Here is a 23,192-nt window from a genome sequence, read left to right as displayed (position 1 = left end):
TAGTGGCTTAACAGAGTAGAAGTTTATATCTTGCTTATGTAAAAGTCCAGAGGCAGAGCAGCCCTGCTCCATGAAATTCTCAGAGAATAGGCTCCTTCCAGCTCACTGCTTTGCCCCCTTGGGGTGTGGTGGTGTTCTTATCTTCCTGTTCCAAGATGGTGGCTGGAGCTCCAGCCATCACCTCTACATTTCAGCCAAGCAGGATGGGGATTAAGAAAATGAGGGCAAAGGGGACATTCTCACTGCTCTTTGAGAAAGTTTGACAGAAGTTGCCCTACACAATGAGAAATCACCTCAGGCCCTGCAAATTTTCAAATGTCCCACTGAACTTTCATGTTGCTGGAAAAACAACAACAACAAAAAAAAACACCTTATAATTATCTGACCCCAGACCTCAACTTCTCTTTACATATGAACACAAAGTATTTTTGCACAGTTTTAACATACACTGAATTTTCTGGAATGCTGCTACCTTAATTGAGGAATGAATTTACTTCAGTTTGCTTGGACTTTATCAAGTTCACCATTTCAGAGAATCAGGTCATTAATGGTTAAGCTGCTCAAAGTATAACATGTCACTACAACACACCACCATCAAGCCATGGCTGTATCTGTCTGCATTCGAAGCTGCTGCGTCCCTGGTGGAGTTTCTTATAGGTGCAAACATGTGTTACTTCATTATATCTTTTGGTATAGTGATATCCCATATTTACAAATCAAAATTTAGATATCTTATCAACTACATTTGTTTAATTTCTCTTTTTTATTATTACTAGGGCATTATATATATGGATTTTTTTTTTGGAAGTTTTGTGTGTCTTAGTCTGGGTTCCTCCAGAATCAGACACAGAGCAAGGATTCTAGTGAGGTGATTTGCTTGGAAAGTGATCTAGAACACTAGTAGTGGAGTGAGGTATTAAGGCAGGGCAAGGGAAAAAATCCAGTAAAAAGTACATCAAGCAAGTAACTGCTCTGGGCCCTATGGAGCTTCATCCCATGGAGGAACAAGGGTACAAGGGAGTGGGGATATTTATATAGCAACACTGCCAGACATGGGTTGAGGGCTTTCCCCAGAGAGCATTACTTCTGGTCCTTCCAGCCTGCTACATGTGTACTTTCAGATAGAGAGTGTAGGTATAGAATGCACCAAAAGGGATATGGGTAGGGCACCGACAGCATTTGTCACAGGAGAATAATAAAGGATAAATCAGGATTTTTTAAAAAGGAGCATTTCACATTAGTTGTTAAAGACGGGTATGGTTTTTTGAGTCTGATATGGTTGAAAACCACTGTCTAGAATCTAGACAGATTGTGGGGTTGAGTCAGGGAGGCTATCTAGAAAAAGACAGATTCTTTTGTTGTCTCTAAATTCTATGGCAGTGAGAAGAGCAACACAGAAAGCTGTTATGAAATCTTAGACAACCTTCCCATACACATTCTTTTCCCGTCGCACTGAAGTATTCTAGTTTGCCAGATTCTGCCTAAACTTGACATCAAAAGCTTCTGCTTTGCCCACCACCACCCACCCCACCCAGCCCCAACTGAGTCAGTTTACACCCTGCCTTTTTCCTGCATTCCAGTTTCTGAGACTCTATTGAATCATTTTGCACAGCAGTTGCATGTATGATTCATCTTCCTCCCTGGAGGGGAGCATTTCCAAGGTAGGGTTTGAAAAGGGAGATGGAGTGTCTGCCAGACAAAAGCCAGAGCAAACAGGTGACTCTGACACCAAACCATCATATTCAGGCAACTTCTTAAAATGCTTCTCACAAACCGTGTTCTTGGTGAGGCAGTACGAATTAAACAATGATGCTATGTGCGCATCGTAGGTGGACCACAGTTCTTCCATATTTAATGCCCAGATGACAGTGTGCCCAACCAGGCCTATCCATGCAGCAGATGGGGGCACTAGAGACTGTACGTTCCTGAGATGAAATTTTGAGAGAAATTTACAGATAGACTGTGGTTTCTATAACGAAGTCTAATTATTAAAGTAACTTCTAATCAATCTACCAACCCAGAGCTACAGAGATAACACATTCATATACTCTAAAAGGCTCATTTTGGCTAAAAGTTTCTCCGCCACTGAAGCACAAACAGTAATGTTCATCTCCACAACTTAGCTGAATTCTGAAAACAGTCATCCTCAGCTTCCTGTGACAAATTTGCTATGAGCTGAATTGTGTTCCCTCCAAATTCAGGTGTTGAAGCCCTAACCCCTCAATGTGATGGTATTTGGAGATGGGACCTTCGGGAGGTAATTAGGTTTAGATGAGGTCATGATGGTGGGGCCCTCATGATGGCATTCGTGCCCTTATAAGAAGAGACACCATAGAGTTTCTTCTCTTAATCTCTCTGCCACATGAGGACACAGCCAGAGGGAGGCTATCTTCAAGCCAGGAAGAGGGACCTCACCAGAACCCAACCAGGCTGGTACTGTGATCTCAGACTTCCAGCCTCCAGAACTGTGAGAAATAAATTTCTGTTGTTTTTAAGCTGCCCAGTCCCTGGTATTGGCCCAAGCTAAGCCAAAATTTCATAGAAGGAAACCTCAGAAAATGGTTTTTCCTCCTTCCAGGTGGCAAAGAAAACGGTTGCAATTTATCGTCCTCATAGTACTTATGCTTATCCTTCACGATTCCCTTATGCATTAACCTGTTCAGTGTCCGGCTCCCGTGTGGGTCAGGTCTGGAGAGCGGACACTTTGCTTGTCTGTTCACTGCTGAATCCTCAGAAGTAAAAGACTGACACCTCCCCAGGGAGCCCAAGGACGGCTGGGACATCAGTCCTGAGACAGGAGCAGCTGGGCTCGGGAGGCCTGTGCCTTCCTCTCCTCCTCAGCCTGGTTATATCGACTTCAACCTCCTTCCCCGTCAAACTTGGAAATCGGGGCTGACAGATCTTGGAGGCAATCAAATGCAACCTTCATTTTACAGATAAGGAATTTGACACTCAATGGGGTATTCAGTAGATTTCACAAGTAGTAAAATCAAAAGTTTTCCTCTTTTGTTTCCATATTTAGTCCTGAAACATGCTAGTCCCTGGCAAAAGTCTGTGGTGTTCCTTCCTTGCCTGCCTTTTCATGACTGTCAGTTGAGACTTAGCTATTTCTGCTGTCTGGAGAGAGAGAGTTCTTGATTGAGACTAAATAATAGTCAACCATATGCAATTCCGAACTGATTAAGTAACACAGGGAGTATGGCCAGTTCTTATCATTAACTTAGAAGCTGCATTAGTGTTACTGATACCTAAGGAATTTCTCCTAAGCATTACTTTAAAAATCAATATTTCTTAGAAGACTGCTAAAAAGCAGTATATAGGCACAGTGTTTCCAATTTGTAAGCATTTTTTATGTTTATGATAGATTATATGTAAAAGGTGACAGTGGTACGACAAAATGGTCAATAATCTTTGGTTTCCAAAAAAAAATCAATATTTCTATAAACTTAAAAATATAGTGATTACTGTTAAATGCCACACTCCTTACCCGTATGATACTCATTTTTCAAAACAATGCTTTCTACTAGACAAAGCTTGAAAAGGCACTTGAACACTTGATGAGAAATGGCCTGTACAAAAATGGCTATAGCTTCCTCTGGGTCAAAACGCTATTGATCAGGACTAAGGCAAATGCTCAGTTTTACTCAGTCTCCGTGACAACTTATTATTCCATACTTAACAAATGGTTTCTCACAGCAAAACCTGCTCTTTCAAAATCACAGAATTCTCCATATAATTTGAGATACGATGAAACTAAAGCATTCAAATATTACCCAAAATTTTATTTTTAGCTCTTAAAAATTGACAGAAGGGCAGACATTTATCGATCTTTCTGGTAACTCGGGACCATTTGGCAGGGTCTCTTACCTGCAAGACTGCAAACATGCAATGCTGCTCCTATCCAGAGAAAAGCTTTAGCAGAAAATACCAGTGGGCTATTTGGTGCCAAAGTCACCTCACTGTTCTAGATAAAATCTCTGCACATCCTCTTTGATTTAATCCACAGAAGCCTAATCCAGCGTAACCACTAAATTACTCTTAAACCTCCCCCATCACAAATCTTCCTAAGAATTCCTTGCACTGAAAAGTCTAATTTATACCATTTCAAACCTTCACTTCAGTATTTTCTGATTGCCAGCACATAGTTAACACCAAAAAAGATGAATATTTTTGTTGACTATTTCAGGATAAGACACCCCACAATAAATTTTATTTTAATCTAATGAGAAACTGATACCTGAGAGTAAGCTGATCTATTAACCTTATTTTCTCACATTATGATGAGGAAACAAGGGAAGACTCTTCAGCCAATAATAATGAGACTTATAAAAGATCTCCTTCTGGAAGGTCCCCTACCAAGTTACTATTATGAACCTAACAGCCCATTCTCTATCTCAGATGGGAGCCACTTCCTTTTTGAAAATTTTATATTGCAGGGAGGTGTCAGTGGGAAGAACATTTGGAAGTAGAACGAGACAAAGGGTACAGCTGACAGCAAGGCAAAGGGTAAAGACCAAATGGCAACTGTTAAAGGTTTATCAGCCCTTTTATCCTAAATTAGACATATGGCATTCCTTTGTTCTCTGTTGTAGATGAAAACACAAACTGGAAACGTGATACATTTGTGACTGTTTTGAGCACAGTGTATTTTATCAAAAGCACTTAATTTTATTAAAAATTTTCATTTTCAACTCGCTTTTTTACTTTATGAACTTTTAATGCATAACCCAGCTATGAAATGACATCTCTGGCAGCTGTAGTAGGAAAGAGCACTGCAATTAGAGTAGGAAGTTCTGGAGTCCCAACTCTGACAGCGAGCCAATCACAGCCTCTCCTTGTCTACAAAATCAGTGGAGTTAATACCTTCTCCCACAGAGCTGTGGGCATTCACCATGCATGTGTAAGACCTAGTAAGCTGCTGACATGAGTGCTAGGTATTTTTATTTGCAGGCATTGGCCTGGTGACTTACAGGTTTTCCCCCCAAGGGAATTAAAATTTTATAGTTTTAATATGCTTTCTGAAAAGAATAAATACAGTATGAAGATTCAAGTATTGGGATAGCTGCTTCAAGACTCCAATAAAAGGATGAATTATAATATGTTTCTCTTAGAATTGAGATAGCTTACTATCATTTGAGAACTTTTCAGTGGATTTCACATTTTTCTCTGTCAATTTCCACAATTACCCGTGTCTCTTCCTCTAAAGGGATCAAAGACATTCAGTAAATTTGCCTTTAGAAGCCAAATGTGGAACTTGTGTGCTTATTCCAAAATCAGAACAATTCCTAATGGAAATGTAAAGTGTTTAACATAAACTAAACTTTTTAAAAAATTATTATTTTTGCTGTACGCGGTCCTCTGACTGTTGTGGCCTCTCCCGTTGCGGAGCACAGGCTTCGGACGCGCAGGCTTAGCGGCCATGGCTCACGGGCTCAGCTGCTCCGTGGCATGTGGGATCTTCCCGGACCGGGGCACGAACCCCTGTCCCCTGCATCGGCAGGTGGACTCTCAACCACTGCGCCACCAGGGAAGCCCCAACATAAACTAATCTTTAAGAGTCGGTCCCTTTCCAATAATGGGCAGGCACATTCTGGTAAACGCTCCTTGAGAAGACATTACAACTGGTATACAATTAACTAATGCCTACCATTTCTAGCCAAAATTTTAAATCCTCCATTTTCCCTTCCTTGAATCTGTCTAGGAGGAGAAAAAATTTAACCTGTAACTATCAAAATATGTCTTTTATTCAAAGAAATAATAGTACCATTTCTTTTAAGTCCCTTGACCTCAGTTTATTAGGGTCAGAAAGTTAATTTGTTTTTTGTCAGCAAAGGTGCTGTAAGTTTGTGTTTATTTTAAAGAGAGAGATCTCTAAAACCCCAGTGGGATCTCTGAGGCCGTACAAAGAGGCACAGATTACAATGCAGGCAACTCCCCTCCCCCCAAAAACTAAACCTGGACGTCTTTTAAATTTTTAGTTTGCCCTGTGTCATTTCTTTCGCAATCATAAACAACCTCATAAACATGAATGTCTTTTATTATGAAAATTGCTGTTACATTACAGCCAACATTCCAAAACATTACTTTACTAAACACTTGTCTTGATTATAAAGTAGAGCAGAAACCATGATCCTTTTCCAAAATCGATTAACATCTGTAGATATTGACACAAAGCAGGAGGAGGACACTCCGTACGCTCACCCTGATGTGTAGGAGATGAGATGGCGAAGAGCACCTACGTAATCCAAAACAGCTACTAGTGTTACTTGTACAGTGTAAACCAAACACTTACAATAGGACATTAAAAAAAAAAAAAAGCAAAACGCTAAAGGGTTGAGGTGTCACAACACTTTTGAGATGGGAGAAGCCAAAGCGAGTTTCCTCTTCCTTCTCCTCTGTGAGTTCAGTGCAAGGTACAGGGAAGAACCACAACACTAGGTCAAGGATGGATGCAGTTCTTTGCTTCTGTATTTTCCAGTCTCTAGTTCTGCTTCAAAACACAGCCTGCATGCAAAAGCTCTTCAGGCTCTCATTCACAGGCCCCGGAATACAGCGTTTGCACACGGATGAATGAGGTTCTGCAGCAGCTCGGAGTCAGTGTCTGAATTCCAATGTATTCACTCTGTAGCATTGTAAGGAATCCAAGAACAAAATTCCTATGTTCTTTCTAGTCGGGAGGCAGAAGACTCCTATTTGGATGTGCTCCAGGTCTGGGGTCAGGGTATGGTAGAAGTAACTGCATAGAACCTCTCCCATCATGAATACCCTGGTGGGAAAGCTTAGAAAAAGTTAAAATTTCAGTTTAAAAGTTCCTCTTTTCCCTCCCTCAGCAAAGAAGCATGGTGCACACATGAATGCGAGGAATTTTGGAAGGCATAGTGTGGCTACTATAGTTTCAAGTACAATCTGCTTCTTGCAAAGGGGTCTGGGGTAACTGCAGGCAAACCAGAAACTCAAAAATATTCATCAACCTCTTTAATGTAAGAAGCTATACTGAGAATTTTTTCTCACAACTTCATGAGCTGGCATACTCTTTACTGTAGGAAGGGTCCTCTTTTTTCCAACAGCAGATGTATGACATTTGGGGAACTTAACACAGGCCAGGGACTGGTCTAATCTGATTTCTACCTCCTTTTCAATCCTCCCTTTAAACTATACAGTCTTTTATTCTGGGCTCAGAGCTCCGGTCATTAGCAAGGCTCAGAGATAACAACCAAAATAATACAACGTCCTAATTTCAACACTGTTCTTTTTTGCCACTACAGGAAGATGCCAGATGGTGCTAAAACACTTTGAATAGATAATCCAGTTGTCAAGCTGTTATGCAGCCTAGTTAAGCTTCTCACGCTGGATCTGGTAGTAACATGCCTGAAAAAAAGTTCAAAACCATTTAAATTTTACTTTAAAAGAAATTACATAAATATAACAATGCACATGGGACTAAGAAAGGAAATCCTTTATTAACGCTGATAGCTCAACTAAACCAGTTGCTTCCATTTTTCCCTGTTTTCTTCCAGTCCCCCTACCCTATCCCATGTCTATTTTGCCAAGTTATAATGAGTAGAAATAAAATTTTGTAAAATTCCCTCTGATTCTAAAACAGACAAAAAAATTTTAACAAGCTGTATAATATTCTTCATTAAGCAGAAATACCTTAATTTGTGAAGCCACTATTGACTGGACATGTAGAAGATGCTGATGGTCGACGTAAGGTACACAAACAACTATAATCAGAATCACCTAGCATGTCTGATAAACATACAGGTTCAGACTAAGCATCATTCCAGACCTAGTGCATCAGAATTTCCTGGAATGCATCTTTAAGAAGCATCTCCAAGTGATTCTGAAAGTATCCAGGTTTGAGAGTTCCACTACAAAGAACACCTCATCCAAATAATATACAGTGTATTCCATTCTTTAATTCCTTGGGATAAATCACTAGGAGTAGGACTACTCAAACTCTAGAAACATTTTTGATGTTGTTGATATAAATGTTAATAACAACTGTTTTCCAAAAGGTTGATTTACTCTTTATCAGCAATGTGGGACTAATTCTGATTTCACTATAACCCCACCAGCCCTGGGTATAATTTTATAACACTTTTGCTAATTTAGCAGGGACAAAATGGCACTTTCTTTAAATCTGCAGTGAGGTTGAGCGTTTTCTTTTATATAAATATATTAATTCATTTCTTCCTTGGTGATATGTTTAGAGATGATCTTCATGTAACATAAATACTAATAATGTAAGTCATTGGTAGCCAATATTTTCCCTAGTTGTCCCCTCCCTTTTCAGTTTATTTGCTATAAATGTTAATGATATTTAAGTTGAAAAGTTTAAACAATTAGCCCAAGCCAGAAACCTGACGTTAAATTCTAGTTTTTCTCATTTTAATTTGCCTGTCTTTCCTTCTGTCTCCCTTTTCGTATATTTAAACCTTACTAAGGCATCTGTAATTCGCTACGTGAGTGATTCCACCCTGATGCCACCCTCCCTCCAAAACTGCTAATAAGCTCTTCCAATACTTTGACCATTTATTATATAATTCTCTTTTCCATTTTTGTTTGATGTTTCCATTTTCATATGTCAAATTTTTATTATAATACTGCCTATATAGGAGCTATCCCTTCCACTAAGATATTTGTCTATTCCTATGACAGTAACATACTATCTTAATTATTATAATTTCATAACATTTGATTAACTGACACAGTGGGTCTGTTCTGCCTTTCTTTTTTTCAGAAGTGTTTTTGCCATTTTCTATTTGTTATTCTTCCAATAAACTTCACAATGATTGTATCAAATTCCAAGAAAAATCAAGGCAGGGGAACTGAAATGACTTCCAACAATCCCTACAGAGCACCCAGATCAGAGAATCTCATTTGTAACCTACTGGTTACAATAAATGGGAAAGAAAGAAGATACGATTCATATTCATTACATACCTACTGCCTTCTGTGTTTTACCTTAATTCCATTAAATAGCTCTACTGTTGAATGTTTTTTTGGACACTCAGAATTCTTTCTGTTTCCTTTTTAAAGTTACATTTATATAGATGGTCTACATTTATAAGGATTTGTAACGATTTGAATGATCAATTTACAGGGAAGATTGGTTAATGAATAATTTGCTTTAGTATTTTGAGAATGATTCTACTTTAATATGTTATCATATTTTAAAATATTAACAGTATGTGCTCTAAAGGCACTTAATGTTTGCATTAAGGTTTTATATAAAAGGTTAATGATAGATTCATAATATGAAGGAGAGATTTTAACATTAAAAAAATATTAAATAATATCTATACTTTACCTTCAAAGTGGTGAACATTATACCCTGTTCCCCATGCTGAAGATATGGGTCCATGAGATCCTCGATGAGGTGTACTTCAGAGCCTAAATTCCTAATCCTGCCCAACAAGAAAAAGATATTGAGTTATTTCCATTTATATGTACATCCTACTTCTGAATCTATTTGAAAGGAAAAGAAAGAACAGCTCAAGAAAAAGGTAACACCGTCGTGAAAAGGGTTAACAGAAATGGACTGTTTTTCCAGTGGGGGAGCATGTTCCTGTCATCAGCTCAGAAAAGCAAGGGGCAGACTTGTTAAAATAATGTCACTGATATTAAAGTCAGAAGAGATTGGTCACCTGGCCCGTAGCACCACATATAAGAAAACAGGAAACAAATCATCCATGGACCACAAGAAGTCTTCCTGAAGTGATGCCAGGACACTCTGAGAGATCTCTTCAAAAGTCTGCTGGATGACTTTAAGTTTGTCTGATGGGGTAAATGTTGTGCTGTTGTTAAAAAGAAAATTAAAAAATAAATGACGAAAAGATATCTTATGGTTTTCTTAATAGAGCCATTTGATACTAATTGTTTGATACAAATATACCCTCTTAGGGCTCACGTGCCTTAAGTTGGATACATCAGGCAAAAGGAGTCACTGGAAGGGATGATCTCTGTAATTCTATGGTCCTTTGAACAAAGAAGCCTCCAACTATCAATGGTTCACATGAAAGAATTCACTAAGTCATAGATCATCTCCTTTTACCCATGTGGAACCTTATTTTCCTAATACATGCTCTTCTCTGAGTAAGAAGTTTGGTTAATTTCCATTTGGCTAAAGATACGATTATGTAGATAAATTGCTGGGTAGGTTCTCCACCACTTTCGAAAATGCAAGGGGCTTGTAGAACAAAAGGTAAATGTCTCAGAGTCTTTCTGATCTTCAGGCTGAGTTTGACACCATCTTGGGGGGTTGGGGGGTGGGGTTAGAGCTTAGGTAAAGATAAGATTTCATCAGTATCTTAATAGACTAACCGCTCCTTTGATTTATGTAATTTTCAACAAATTAGAGATTACCTGATCTGCTGTAGACATTCTACAGCTGAGGCAAAACAAGCATCTTTTGTGGTTGGCAAAACCTGCAAAAAAAGAATTTATAAAGGTCAAAGAGGAAAGCTGTCTTATGCAGCAACAAGAAACATAAATGATACCAATGGCAGAATACAGATCTTCAGTGAATAACTCATGCTTGGGTATTATATTACCGAAGTAAAACAGAAACTGTTTTGCTATCTCGAATCCCCCCACACCAAATAAAAACATATTTGCTGAGGAAACTAAAATCCACTATACCTTTTTACTCTCTCCAAGGATTGACAAGGTCACTGGCCAAAATTTCCTAAAACGAAATCCATACATTGTTAATACAAGTTGTTCCTTATGGTAAATTAGTCCCCATAAAAACAGTTAATGACTAGATTGACTTCCCTGTCCTCATTTAAAGTAACTATTCCACAGTTCCTTCATTTTTACTATTAAACCATTCCACTGAAAAAATCTACTTTCCAATTAAGGCTCATTCATTTTTTTCTGATAGCACAAATATATAACTATTGGGTGTTGGGGTGATCAGTTTTATCCTAACACTTCTAGAAAGTATAATCACTTAGTATTTCCTTGGACTAACAAGAAACAATGCCCTACAACAAAAAAGGGCACTTCTAAACTTTTACATGAGAAATTGTAGATGGGGAGGGAGGGAAGAGAAGAGAAAAGAAGGGAAAGAAGAACGCCAAAGACTGAATACAATTAATTTTCTGAAAATGTGAATATATGTATTTTGCTTTGAAGAACTGCAAAATATCAGGCAGGATAACTCAAATTATTTACTTATATTCAGAAGAATAATTACATTTCAAACTCATGTCTAAAAATTCTCAGAAATAAAGATTTTAAAACATCACTATTTTGCTGAAGACAGATATGCGATAGGTAAACTGCAAATCATATATACAATTAGATATCAAAGTACCAAATTCCCGATAATGCTGTTTGCATGTTGAGTTAAAACAATTAGGTTCCATTCATAATTACTGTACTGACCTCTGCACCCCGAGGAAGCCCAAAAGAGCAACGTCTGGCTGCTTATTTAGTCGGAGAACACATTCCCAGTAAATATCCTCCTCACGATCATTATCCAGGGCATAAAGCATGAACAGCGGTGGGTAGAGCCGAGGTAGGAGCACAGGAAGCAGTAACCCAGAACCTGTTACCACGTAACTACAAAATATTGGAGAGAGAGGGAGGAGCATTAATCTTAAAATTGAAAACAGAATCAAACATGGAGCTTTATTTTCTAGAACTTGAAAGTAAAGATGGGAATTTTTGAGTAAGGAAGCAGTTATATTCCTTCTTTTATGTAAGAAGTTAACATGAGAAGTCTACCTATGGCCCCAGAGTTTTGTCTTGGGCCAACTGTGAATTCTTATCATAAACTCAAAATCTAATTGAAAGCCCACTGTTTCCATTTTAAGGCTGATTTCTCTGTTGTCCTAGGGCAGAATGATTTACTTTGCTCAGCAGCCTTTGCGCCCAGTCATTTGTAGTTACAGTTTCATGGGGTTTGGCTAACATAACTTGAGACCTAAAAGGAACCTCAGAGATCACGAAGTCCAGCCATATCATTTTATTTATTTTTAAAATTTTTTTATATTTTAAATAAATTTATTTATTTTTGGCCGCGTTGGATCTTCGTTGCTGCATGCAGGCTTTCTCTAGTTGCAGCGAGCGGGAGCTACTCTTTGTTGCGGTGCATGGGCTTCTCATTGCGGTAGCTTCTCTTGTTGTGGAGCACAGGCTCTAGGTGTATGGGCTTCAGTAGTTGTGGCTCGCGGGCTCTAGAGCACAGGCTCAGTAGTTGTGGAGCACGGACTTAAGTGCTTTGCGGCATGTGGGATCTTCCCGGACCAGGGCTCGAACCTGTGTCCCCTGCATTGGCAGGCGGATTCTTAACCACTGTGCCACCAGGGAAGCCCCCAACCGTATCATTTTAAAAAGAAGGAAACAGATCCAGAGAAAACAACTTTTCCTGGGATTCTTTGCATAAGATCACTTGGTCCCCACCCCCTTTCTCACCATTTCCACCCAGCTCCACTCACCCTGGCTCTGGTGATTCAGATCTGGAATCTGACTTCCCAGTGCAAAAGGATTTTCTTTCAGTTGGCAGAGGAGCAGAGAGAGGAATTGTGGTGCCCTCTTCAGGAAGCTCAGGAAATAAGAACCTAAGGAAGAATAAAGAATATCATTACACAATTACACCTCCAGAGTGGATAAAAAGAGTAAAAACACATTTCCATTATTTAATCTTTTAAGGACCAATAAAACCAAACTTTCTATCAACTAAATAAGTCAGTTTCCTTAGAGTCTTAACTGATGCTTCTTACAGGATAAAATTAAGAATGTAGCTAATGGGGCTTCCCTGGTGGCGCAGTGGTTGAGAGTCTGCCTGCCGATGCAGGGGACACGGGTTCTTGCGCCGGTCCGGGAAGATCCCACATGCCGCAGAGCAGCTGGGCCCATGAGCCATGGCCACTGAGCCTGCGCGTCTGGAGCCTGTGCTCCGCAACGGGAGAGGCCACAACAGTGAGAGGCCCGCGTACCGCAAAAAAAGAATGTAGCTAATGAATAACACCAGTAAAAAATCTATTTGTTCTGTTTTTTTCTGTCTAGTTACTAAAGAATGAACAATTCTGATCTATATTATATATGTTTTTCTTACTGGCAAATCTCATCTGAGGTCAATGTGTATTGACTCCTCAAGCAGAGATCACTGCTTTCAGAATATAAACAATTAAACGTCCAACATTAAGAAAAAATGAAAACTCAATTCATGCAAAAATTTAAAATTTTTTTTAAAAAGCCAAGCTGTTGAAAAACTTTTCCAAATGACTGAGCTGCTAAATTGTTGAGGATTTTTCCCTAGGCATTGAATTCTCCCTGGATTTTATTTCCCACCTCTTGTATGCAAATGGTGGATTCTAACCATAAACAAGTTTATTGTCCTCTTTATTTTTACAGACTTAAACCTTAACTCTTACAGGCAGTTTGCAATCTTCTGTATTTTTGTAGATTTATACTATGCCCCTGCCCCAATTTTATAGTGGAGAAAATTTAAAAGTTCAGGGAACTTATCTTCACTTCACCCATCTAGCTAATGTCAGAGCTGAAACAATCCTAGCCCAGCGATCTTTTTAGTACATTAACACTGCCCCCTCCAAACTGAAACATTTCCAAATGCATTTATCAGTTTTGAGGCTAAATAATATAAGGAGGTTTTTCTGGGACAAGTTCATAAACTTTTGTATAACTATCTCAATACAGCATTTACTTGTTGGCTTAAACCCAGTAAAATATCTTGAATTTTATAAGTTCCAAACTTACTTGCTGCCTGAACCTCTCCTTCGAAAAGATGCTTGCTTGCTTTCTCACCTTCTTCAAAGTCTCCGCTCAGATATCACCTTATTAGTCATGTCTCCTTGACCTTCTGTTTAAAATAGCAGCATCTCACCTCCAGCTCCATTCTCTTCCCCTCCATCACATGAATCATCATCTCACATATTACATATTCTGTTTACTCTGTCCCCAGTAGAACGGAAGCCCCATGAGAGTACAGATTTTCTCTCTCTCTTTCTTTTGGGGGGTTGGTTTACTGATAAATTCCTCCAAGGGCCAGAATGGTGGCTAACATGTAGATGCACTCAAACATTTGTTGAATAAGTGAACAAACAGGCTATTTTCAAGGAATAGGACATAAATACTCAGGGCTAAAGCTTCGTATTAGACTTTATCTTCTCTGTGGTTAGGTTTTGGAGACGTGATTTTGCCTAGAGATTAAATCCAAATAAGACTACTATATTTCATACCAAAATTGGTATTAAAAAATTTTATTTTAGCCTTCTATCATACCCAATGAGTAAGAAAGACATAAAGGAAATAAGTTACAATGGCTAATGTCCATCTTTTTTATAGTTATAGCATAAACACAAAGTAAAAACATGTTTTCATTATTTAATCTATTGAAGGATCTGTGGCATAAAACCATTTTCTTGATGACTTCAGTGAAAAGATCTCTCACCTCACCAGCTGGAAAATTCGCTTCAGGTAGGACATAATCTCCTTCACAGCCTCCTGCAGCAGCCGGCGGTTGGCTCCCACACCCACATATGTCATTCTATACACTGCAACCAGTGTCTCCACGAGCCTGCCCAGTGGGTGCAGAGGAGTGTCACAGGCCTGAGCAGCAAGAGAACCGATGCAGCCAGTCAGTGTGCACTAACAGCAGAAACAATTGATCGACCAAAAAGAAACACTTTCATAAATGATGAGCAATTTCCAAACTGTCAAGAGTCTACTTTTGGACCAGGAAAATTTAAATACTTCAACTTTTCTGAAAGTGTTGAGTCTACCCAAATTATATGGAGTAGGAGTTCCTATTCTTAATCCTTTTAACATTTTGGGAAGATAGCTTTGGATATACTGATAAAGAATATTAAAAGAAAGGTTCTAAGGGAATTCCCTGGAGGTCTAGTGGTTAGGACTCCACTCTTCCACTGCAGGGGGCACAGGTTTGATCCCTGGTCAGGGAACTAGGATCCCAAATGCTACATGGCACGGCTGAAGGGAAAAAAAGAAAAGAAAAGAAAAGAAAGGTTCTAATATACCATAAACATCATGAAAAATATATGAAATGTTACTTTCCAGAAAACTGAATAATGACAGTTGATTATGCTCTGAAACAATCACTGTTCAGTTCCCTTGATTTCTTCTAATACTCCTTCCTGTACCCCCATGTCAATACATGTCATTCTTTAAATTATGGGCTGATCTCACAGGGTTTGAGAAGGAAGCAAAGACAGCATAACCATGGGGTGAAGGCAGCATGCTTTATTTATACAATCTCTAGTTTGCTAATGTTACAAACAAAAAGCCATTATAAACTCTGACCCTAGATGTCCAGAACCCCCTTGAACACTTTACAAAACTTATAAAGTTCTATCATAATACGTCAATCTTTAGGGAGAAATGTGCTTTTAGTAGTCAGAGAACTAACAAAAGACATACCTCGACAGCAAAAACAGGATATGAGTAACAATAAGCTGTGAGTACATTTGAATGATATATCATGTCAGTTGTATCATTAATTCACAAGGCTGGTATGGTTTTGACTCTTGTTTACCTTTATTAAATATTTCTTGATGTCATCGTATTTCTCCACAGAGAAGGCACCAACATGCTGAGGAATGAATTCCAAACTCTCTAGTGTCTGAGTCTGTGAACGACTTAATATCTCTGGACTATAAAAAGAGAAAAGAAAGCCTATCATATATTTCAAGAAAGCAAGATAATTGTAAGTGCACGTGAAGCACAGTCACCAACTAAGGATGGAATGGAGCATCCAGCACAGTGTTCAGCCCAAATGTGTGCATAACTGGTAACTGACCTGCTGTTAGGTTTATGTAACAGTCATTCAAAGTAGCATTTAATGTTACTCCACACCAACCACAATAAATTAATGAAGATGTTGCACCAATAGAAACCATGGTGTCGGAAAATACTATTACGTTAGCCTGAAGAGAAAACTGGCGATAGACTCGTTAGTGATAATAAAAATGGCATAAAGGGGAGAGGGAGAGCTAAGGATTAAGGAAAATAAATCAAATGGCAAAGGCTGAAATGGAAATGAGCTCAAGAAGTAAGGAGATAATGTGGATGCCACAACAGTGGTGCGGTAAGCACACGATGGGTAAAAGGGAAGCTCCGGATGAAGAGGCTAAGATAAAACACATACTAGTCATCAACTGAAATTTTTGGTAATGGCACTCTATTAGATTACAATCAATGAGAAATTAGAAACAGTGCACAATTATCATTATGATACTGATTTAGATAAACAAATAAGACCTTTGTGGCAGCAATGTGGTTTTATACAAAAGTTCTTTCATTCTTACTTCTTGGAAACACCCAACAAGAGTTAACCAAGGTTAACTGTAGGGCTCAAGTCTCAGTGTCTATGCACATGGGCTCTAACAGAGAAGGGTGACCAACTGCATCCCACACAAGGGCAGGTCCACAGCTTTAATCAATCCTGGGAGTTTCCATTTTTTCTACTGATAGAAAGAGTAGGAGGTAAAAATTATAAACTTCATGAATGAAACACTATAATCAATTGCCATTTATCCCAAACACAGGAAAAAACAAAACAAAACTTTCCTCCTATACTGTAGGGATTAGCAAGTTCTTTAGATATGAATGCTAGTCAATGCCTGCAGAAGTGACCGGCCAAGTTAAATAAGGAAATATGAAGAATGGCAGATGGAGAAAAACAAAAGCAGGAAAAAGGAAAAGGAGAAAAGGGAAGAAAATAAGAAAAAAGTAGAAAAAGAGAAATGAAAAGTACATCTGTAATTTTTCTTTCAGCACTTCAAAATTGTTGTGTGACTTCCTTTTGACCACCAAGGTTTCTGACAACAAGTATGCAGCTATTTGAATTGCTGTTTTCATATACGTAATGCAAAAGTTTTCTCTATCTGCTTTCAAGATTTTTTTCCTTCCAATTTGAATGTAACACGTCTGTACATGGGTATTTGTTTTTTTCTAGGATGCAGTTTGTTCAGCTTCTTGAATGTGTAGGTTTATGTCTTTCACCAAACTTGGGAACCTTTCAACCACTATTTATTCAAATATTTTTTCAGCCCCACAATTTTTCTCCTTTCCTTCTGGTATTCCAAGGACACAAATATTAGACTCTCAGGTCCTTAGAGTCTCTATTCACTTTTTTTTCACGTTCTGTTGTTCATTTTAAATAATTTCTACCAATCTATTTTCACATTTACTGACTCTTCTGCTGTAATCTCTAATCTGCTACTGACCCCACCCAGTGATTTTTAAAATTTTGGTTACTGTATTTTTCAAATCAAAAATTTTGATTCGGTTCATCTTTGTATCTTCTATTTCTTTGCTGATACTTTCAATTTTAATATTTGTTTCAAGGATGTTTGCAATTGCTCATTTGAGCATTTTTATAATAGCTGCTTTAAAGTTCTTGTCAGATAATTCCAAAACCTATGGTAGGGGGTTGTTGATGTCTATGGATTTTCTTTCCCCAAATGAGTTCAGGTTTTCATGGTTCTTTCATTGCCACGTAATTTTGGTTTATTTCCTGGACATTTTGAGTATTATGTTACGAGATTTTGGGTCTTGTTTATATCCTAATGGAGAATGTTGCCATCCATAACATAGTAAACATAGTAGAACTGAAACTGCTACCTTTACAAGGACCTGCTTATAAAGTTGGCCCTTGGCTGGTACCTGGGAACTAAGCTTTCTAAAAGTTCCCTATACTAATATGAAACATTTCCTAACTGATAAGGGTATTTTGCTGTCCATAGACTGTACTAAAGTGATTTGTGGTGATCATCTGCTTCCTTCTGGGACTATGGAATTTTGGTAGTTGCTAAGCACAGGATGCCAATGTGACTAGTCCCCAGTAAAAATCTGGGGCACTGCATCTCTGATGGGCTTCCCTGAGCAGAAACATTGTATATGTGTGGCTGCATTTTACTGCTCTGGCAGAGAGTGTGCTCTGTGTGACCCCTCACAGAAAGGACAGAGCATGGGAAGCTTGCACATGGGTTCCTCCAGACTCTGCCTGTGTCTTCTTCCCTTACGATTGGGCTGTGGAGCCTTACTGTGTTGCTGTAATAACTTAGCTGTGAGTATGACTATATGTTGAGTCTTATGAGTCTGTCTAGTGAATCACTGAACGTGTAGGTGATCTTGGGAATCTCTGAAACAGCTGATACTTTTGTTTCAGCCATCTGTGGGCTGTGGTTCCAATGTCAGTTCACTTCTCAAGGGCTTTGCAGTCCTATCTGGGTCTTTCTGTGAGTACCACTGAGGTGTTAGTCTGGGACCTAGGTAGAAGTCAACTTAGTAGCTGAGTTCTCAAAGTGTTTGGCTGATTCTGATCAAATCCACGCATGCAGGTCTGGGGTGAATCCAGGAGTTCATAAACAACTTTACAGGGTTGTTTTCCAGAGCTCCTCTCTTTCCATGACCTCCCCAGCATTTTCTGATTCCCCTTGTAGGTCCTCCAGCCAGAAACTGCCCACTTCCATGAAGTGGTAGGAGGATAGAGAGAGAGGCCAAAGAGCAATGAGGTTTGGCCAGGACTCCTGGACCTGATGATTCATCAAGGGAGAAGAAGGGTCCACTCCTGCAAGAGTGCTGGCTCCTGCACGCATCCAGTTTCATGGCTGCTCCAGCCACAGCCATCACTGCCCCTGCCACAGGAGTGCCTGCAGGCTGAGGCATGAGAAAGTGGAGAAAGAGGAGAGGGAGAAAACCCAGTGTACCTCCTCCACTCTTTCTGAGCTTTAGGAAGTCTCTTTTCCGCATCTTGAGCCAGAAAGAGAGGGGTTTTTCTGGATCTCTGTCTGTCTGCACCACAGTGCTTGCTTCTAGTTTCAGGTTATACTGGGTTTAGGATGAGGAATATTGAAGTTAAGAAACCCAGTAAACTCACCACTGGTTGGGTGGTACTCTAAATTCAGCTGCTCTTCCCCAAAACACCTGCTGATATTTACTTTTCAGAGTTTCAAATAAATGTCCATGCATCCTGCCTAGGTTTTATAGTTAAGTTCAGTAGCAAATACAAGGAGGTGTGTTTTATCCATCCTTACCCAGAAGTACATAATTGACTTTTAAGTTATTTTTAAAAACTAAATGTGGGAAGCCTTGACAACTTACTGGTTTTAAGTTTCGTCTTCCTACCAGGCTCTGCCCTATGCTGGGCAGGCATTCACTCACCTGTCTCTGTGTTGGCGCCGACTGGTAGTCAGGGCCACAGCAATATTGTCCCACGCTTTCCAAACTTCCCCTTGGCCTGGGTTCTCACAGCCAAGCTGATGCCAACATTCATCAAACACTGCTTTCCACTTCTCATCAGCCGGCACTGCCAGGTTTCCAAGCTTCCTGCTAATAAGGTCACGTCAGCCTCTCATTAATCACTTATTTTGTGCAAAAATCCTGAAGAGCAGAAACTTTATAATATACAACTGCAAATACTTCTGTGACAAAAACTGCCTAAACTGATGGTGGTTCCATTGTTTAAAAACTGAATAAAAATTTAAATGGATGGTTTTTAGCTACTTAGGGTGTATTAGATACTAAAGTATATGAATTAAGTAGGAAGCACGTCAGAACTGACTCCTTTGCTTTCTACATTTCCATAGAATTGATGTTGCAAAATTGATCCTTGCTAAAATGAGGACTTCCTGTGCCTTGCACATCTCATACTGAGAACTGTGAAATGCATTACATACTGGGTTCTAAAAATACTAAGAATAAACATGGTACAGAAAGTATACCAAGCTCCCATGAAAACAAAGAATCTGAGTTGCTGTCAAAATACAAAAACAAAGCTAAAGCTAGAAACAATAAAGGGAAATAAACATATGCCAAAAACTTGGAGGAAAAACATCATACACTTCAAGACTTTGACTTTTCCCAATATATGCAGCGTATCAGTGTATATATAGGATTGACCTTTACTTTTCAAAATCAAGTTGTGCAGGGCTTCCATTTAAAAATCTCTCTTTCAATCAACTTGGATACCTGCACCATTAACAGTAAGATTATTCCTGCACACAGAACTTTCATCATTTTAAACATTTAAGCTCTACAGCTATAAACTAAGCCAACAATACAGATTTAGCTATCTACAGCAGTTTCAGTTTACAATTCAAGGTTATACATTGTTTAAAGACAAAAAGAATTAAAAAACTTGTCCTGCATTTGAAATATTAACCAGCTTTGATAAAAGCAAGACAACTCAAAACATTCAATAATTAATCCATAATTAACACTAGTTACTCACAAAACTTTAGGTCTGTCTTTATCACTCTCATACAGACTAGGCTTAAAGTACGTTCCAGTGATTTTTATCCCAGATCCCCATTCTCCACTAAAATAACCTTCAATGTAGTCTCCATTTGGCATAGTCAGTGTTCCCTAGGTAAAGTCAGAAAAAATGTGGAATTAGAGGAAATATTTTCAATCTTAAAAATCAAGAAAAAAAAGCACTAAATGGTTAACATTTTCATTTTTAACTAGTCCCTAATTCTTTTAAAAAAGTTGTACATACATGCATGTGTAAAAAGAGTGTATGAAAACAATCCGTGGATTAAAGAAAAATCACAGGAAAAATTGGTAAAATAGTTTTACCTGAATGAAGTGAATACACAACTTATCTAAATTGATGCGACGCTACTAAAGCAGTACTTAGAGGCAAATTTAAAGCTGTAAACATTTATATTATAAAATAAGGAAGATCTCAAATCAGTAATCTAAAACTCCACCTCATAAAGTTAGAAAAAGCAAACTAAACCCAAATCAAGAAGGAGATAATAAAAATTAGAGCAAAAATCAATGAGATAGAAAACAGAGAAAAATGAATGAAGCCAAAAGTTGCTTCTTTGAAAAGGTATACAAACTTGACAAACAATAAGACTGATCAAGAAAAAAAGACACTTAACTAGATCAAGAAAAAAAAAAGAGAGAAGACATAAAATTACAAAATCAAGAAATGGGACATTACACCAACCTTACAAAAATTAAAAAGGTTAGAAGGGAATACCAAGAGAACAACTTTATGCCAATAAATTAGGTAACTTAGATGAAACAGAAAAATTCCTTAAGAGGAACAAATTACCAAAAGTGCCTCAAGAAGAAATGAAAAGTCTGAATAGACTAATTAGAAGTAAGGAAATTAAATTAGAAATTAAAAACCTTCTCACCAAGTAATGCTCAGGCCAAGATGATTTCACTGGTGAATTCTCTAAAACATTTGAAGAAGCAATAATAACACTAAGGCTTTACAAATTCTTTCCAAAAATGGAGAAGGAGGGAACCCTTCCCAACTCATTCTATGAGGCCAGTATTACCTCAGTACCAAAGACAAACATCATGAAAAAAGAAAACTATAAACATAAATATAATAAATACCTCATAAATATAAAAATCTTCACCAAAATATTAGCATTAATTCTAGCAATATATATAAAAAGGATTATATGCCATGACCAAGTATGATTTATCCCAGGAAAACAAGGTTGCTTTAACATCAGAAAAGCAGCCAATATAATATGCTGTATTAATAGCATAAAGAACAAAAACCACATAATCATCTCAATAGACACAGAAAAAGCCCTTTGACATAATCTAAAACCTGTTCATAATAAAAACTCTCAACAAACTAGGAATAGAAAGGAACTATCTCTATCTGATGAATCTATGAAAAATCTTCAGCTACATTATACTTGATGGTGGAAGATTTAATGCTTTTCCCCTAAAACAGGGAAAAAGGCAAGGATGCCCACTCTTACCACTTCTATTCAACATCTACTGGAGAGTCTAGCCAGTGCAGTCAGACAAGAAAAAAGAATCCTTCCAGATGGCAAAAGAAGAAGTAAAACTGTCTTTATTTGCAGACAGCACGATCCTGTATGCAAGAAATCCTAAGAAATCCATTTTTAAAAATCCTACTAGAACTAATACATAAATTCAGCAAGGTTTCAGGATATAAGAACAAAATACAAAAATCAATTGTATTTTTATATAATAGCAATGAACAATCCAAAAATAAAATTAAGCAAACAATTCTCTCTATAATAGCATCAAAAAGGATGCTTAGGAATAAATTTAACCAAAGATATGCAAGAGATGCACATTGAAAACTACAAAACATTGCTGATAGAAATTAAAGAAGATCTAAATAAATGGAGAGACATTCCACATTCATGGATTGGAAGATTCAATATTATTAAGATAGTAATTCTTCCCAAATTGATCTGTAGAGTAAAAATAATCCCTATAAAAATCGCAGCAGGCTTTCTGCAGATTTTAACAAGCCGGTCCTAAAATTTATATGGAAAAGCAAAGGATCCGGAATAGCCACAATTATTATTAAAAAGAACAAAGTTGGAAAACTTACACTTCCTGATTTCACAACTTACTAGAAACCTATAGTAGTCAAGACAGCATGGTACTGGCATAAGGAGAGACATGTAGATCAATGGAACATAATTCAGAGTCCAAAAATAAACACATTTTATAGTGAATTAACTTCAACAAAGGTGTCAAGAAAATACAATGGGAAAACTTGCTGACGCAATTGGATACTCACATGCAAAAAGATCAATTTAGACTTTTAATTCACATCATACACAAATTATCTCAAAATGAATCATAGACCTAAACGTAAGAGCTAAAACTATAAAACTTTTCAAAGAAAACACAGAAGAAAATCTTAGTAACCTTGAGTTAGGAAAAGATTTCTTAGATATGAAATCAAAAGCATAATTCATCATAAAGTTTTTTTGATAAACTGGACTTCATTAAAATTAATAACTTTAGTACTTCAAAAGGCACTATTAAGAAAACAAAAAGACAATTCCAAAAAAAAAAAAAAAAAAAAAGAAAGCAAAAAGACAAGACACAGACTACAAGAAAATATTTGTGAACCCTGTATCTGTTAAAGAACTTATATCCAGCCTATATAAAGAAATCCTTAAAATTCAATAAGACTATATACAAGCAAATTCTTAAAATATCAAAATATCTGAATATATATTTCACCAAAGAAGACAGATGAATGGCTAGTAAGTACATGAAGATATGCTCTATAATGAGTCTATTACTCATTTAGGGAAAGTCAAATAAAACCATATCACTTTACACCCACTAGAATGACAAAGAGGAAAAAAAGAAAATAAAAAATACTGCCAAAGATGTGACTAAATTAGAATCCTCATACACTGACGATGGGAATGTAAAGTGATGCA

At 37.8% G+C, this 23,192-nt stretch overlaps 1 protein-coding gene across 6 annotated transcripts in view; it reads right to left on the bottom strand.

Annotated features, from left to right (window-relative positions):
- Window positions 1–6,535: 6,535 nt before the first annotated feature.
- ALS2 (alsin Rho guanine nucleotide exchange factor ALS2) overlaps window positions 6,536–23,192 on the bottom strand; it is an 86,340-nt gene continuing 69,683 nt past the window's right edge. For 5 of the 6 annotated variants that reach the window (XM_029225246.1, XM_029225248.1, XM_029225247.1 and 2 more), the window contains 11 exons: window positions 20,228–20,361; window positions 19,159–19,326; window positions 15,527–15,644; window positions 14,426–14,583; window positions 12,450–12,572; window positions 11,395–11,571; window positions 10,645–10,690; window positions 10,369–10,430; window positions 9,651–9,800; window positions 9,314–9,410; window positions 6,536–7,368 (listed from right to left, as the gene is read on the bottom strand). In XM_029225246.1, the coding sequence (XP_029081079.1) occupies window positions 7,330–7,368; window positions 9,314–9,410; window positions 9,651–9,800; window positions 10,369–10,430; window positions 10,645–10,690; window positions 11,395–11,571; window positions 12,450–12,572; window positions 14,426–14,583; window positions 15,527–15,644; window positions 19,159–19,326; window positions 20,228–20,361 (1,272 nt within the window). In that variant the 3' untranslated portion in view covers window positions 6,536–7,329. The remainder of the gene's footprint in view (window positions 7,369–9,313; window positions 9,411–9,650; window positions 9,801–10,368; window positions 10,431–10,644; window positions 10,691–11,394; window positions 11,572–12,449; window positions 12,573–14,425; window positions 14,584–15,526; window positions 15,645–19,158; window positions 19,327–20,227; window positions 20,362–23,192) is intronic. The other variant, XM_029225250.1, reaches the window with a different exon arrangement.

The sequence above is a fragment of the Monodon monoceros genome, unplaced genomic scaffold (genome assembly GCF_005190385.1).
Source record: "Monodon monoceros isolate NGI ecotype Baffin Bay Population unplaced genomic scaffold, NGI_Narwhal_1 Super_Scaffold_16, whole genome shotgun sequence".
NCBI classification, from domain to species: domain Eukaryota; kingdom Metazoa; phylum Chordata; class Mammalia; order Artiodactyla; family Monodontidae; genus Monodon; species Monodon monoceros.
This window is presented reverse-complemented; position numbering and strand designations above follow the sequence as displayed.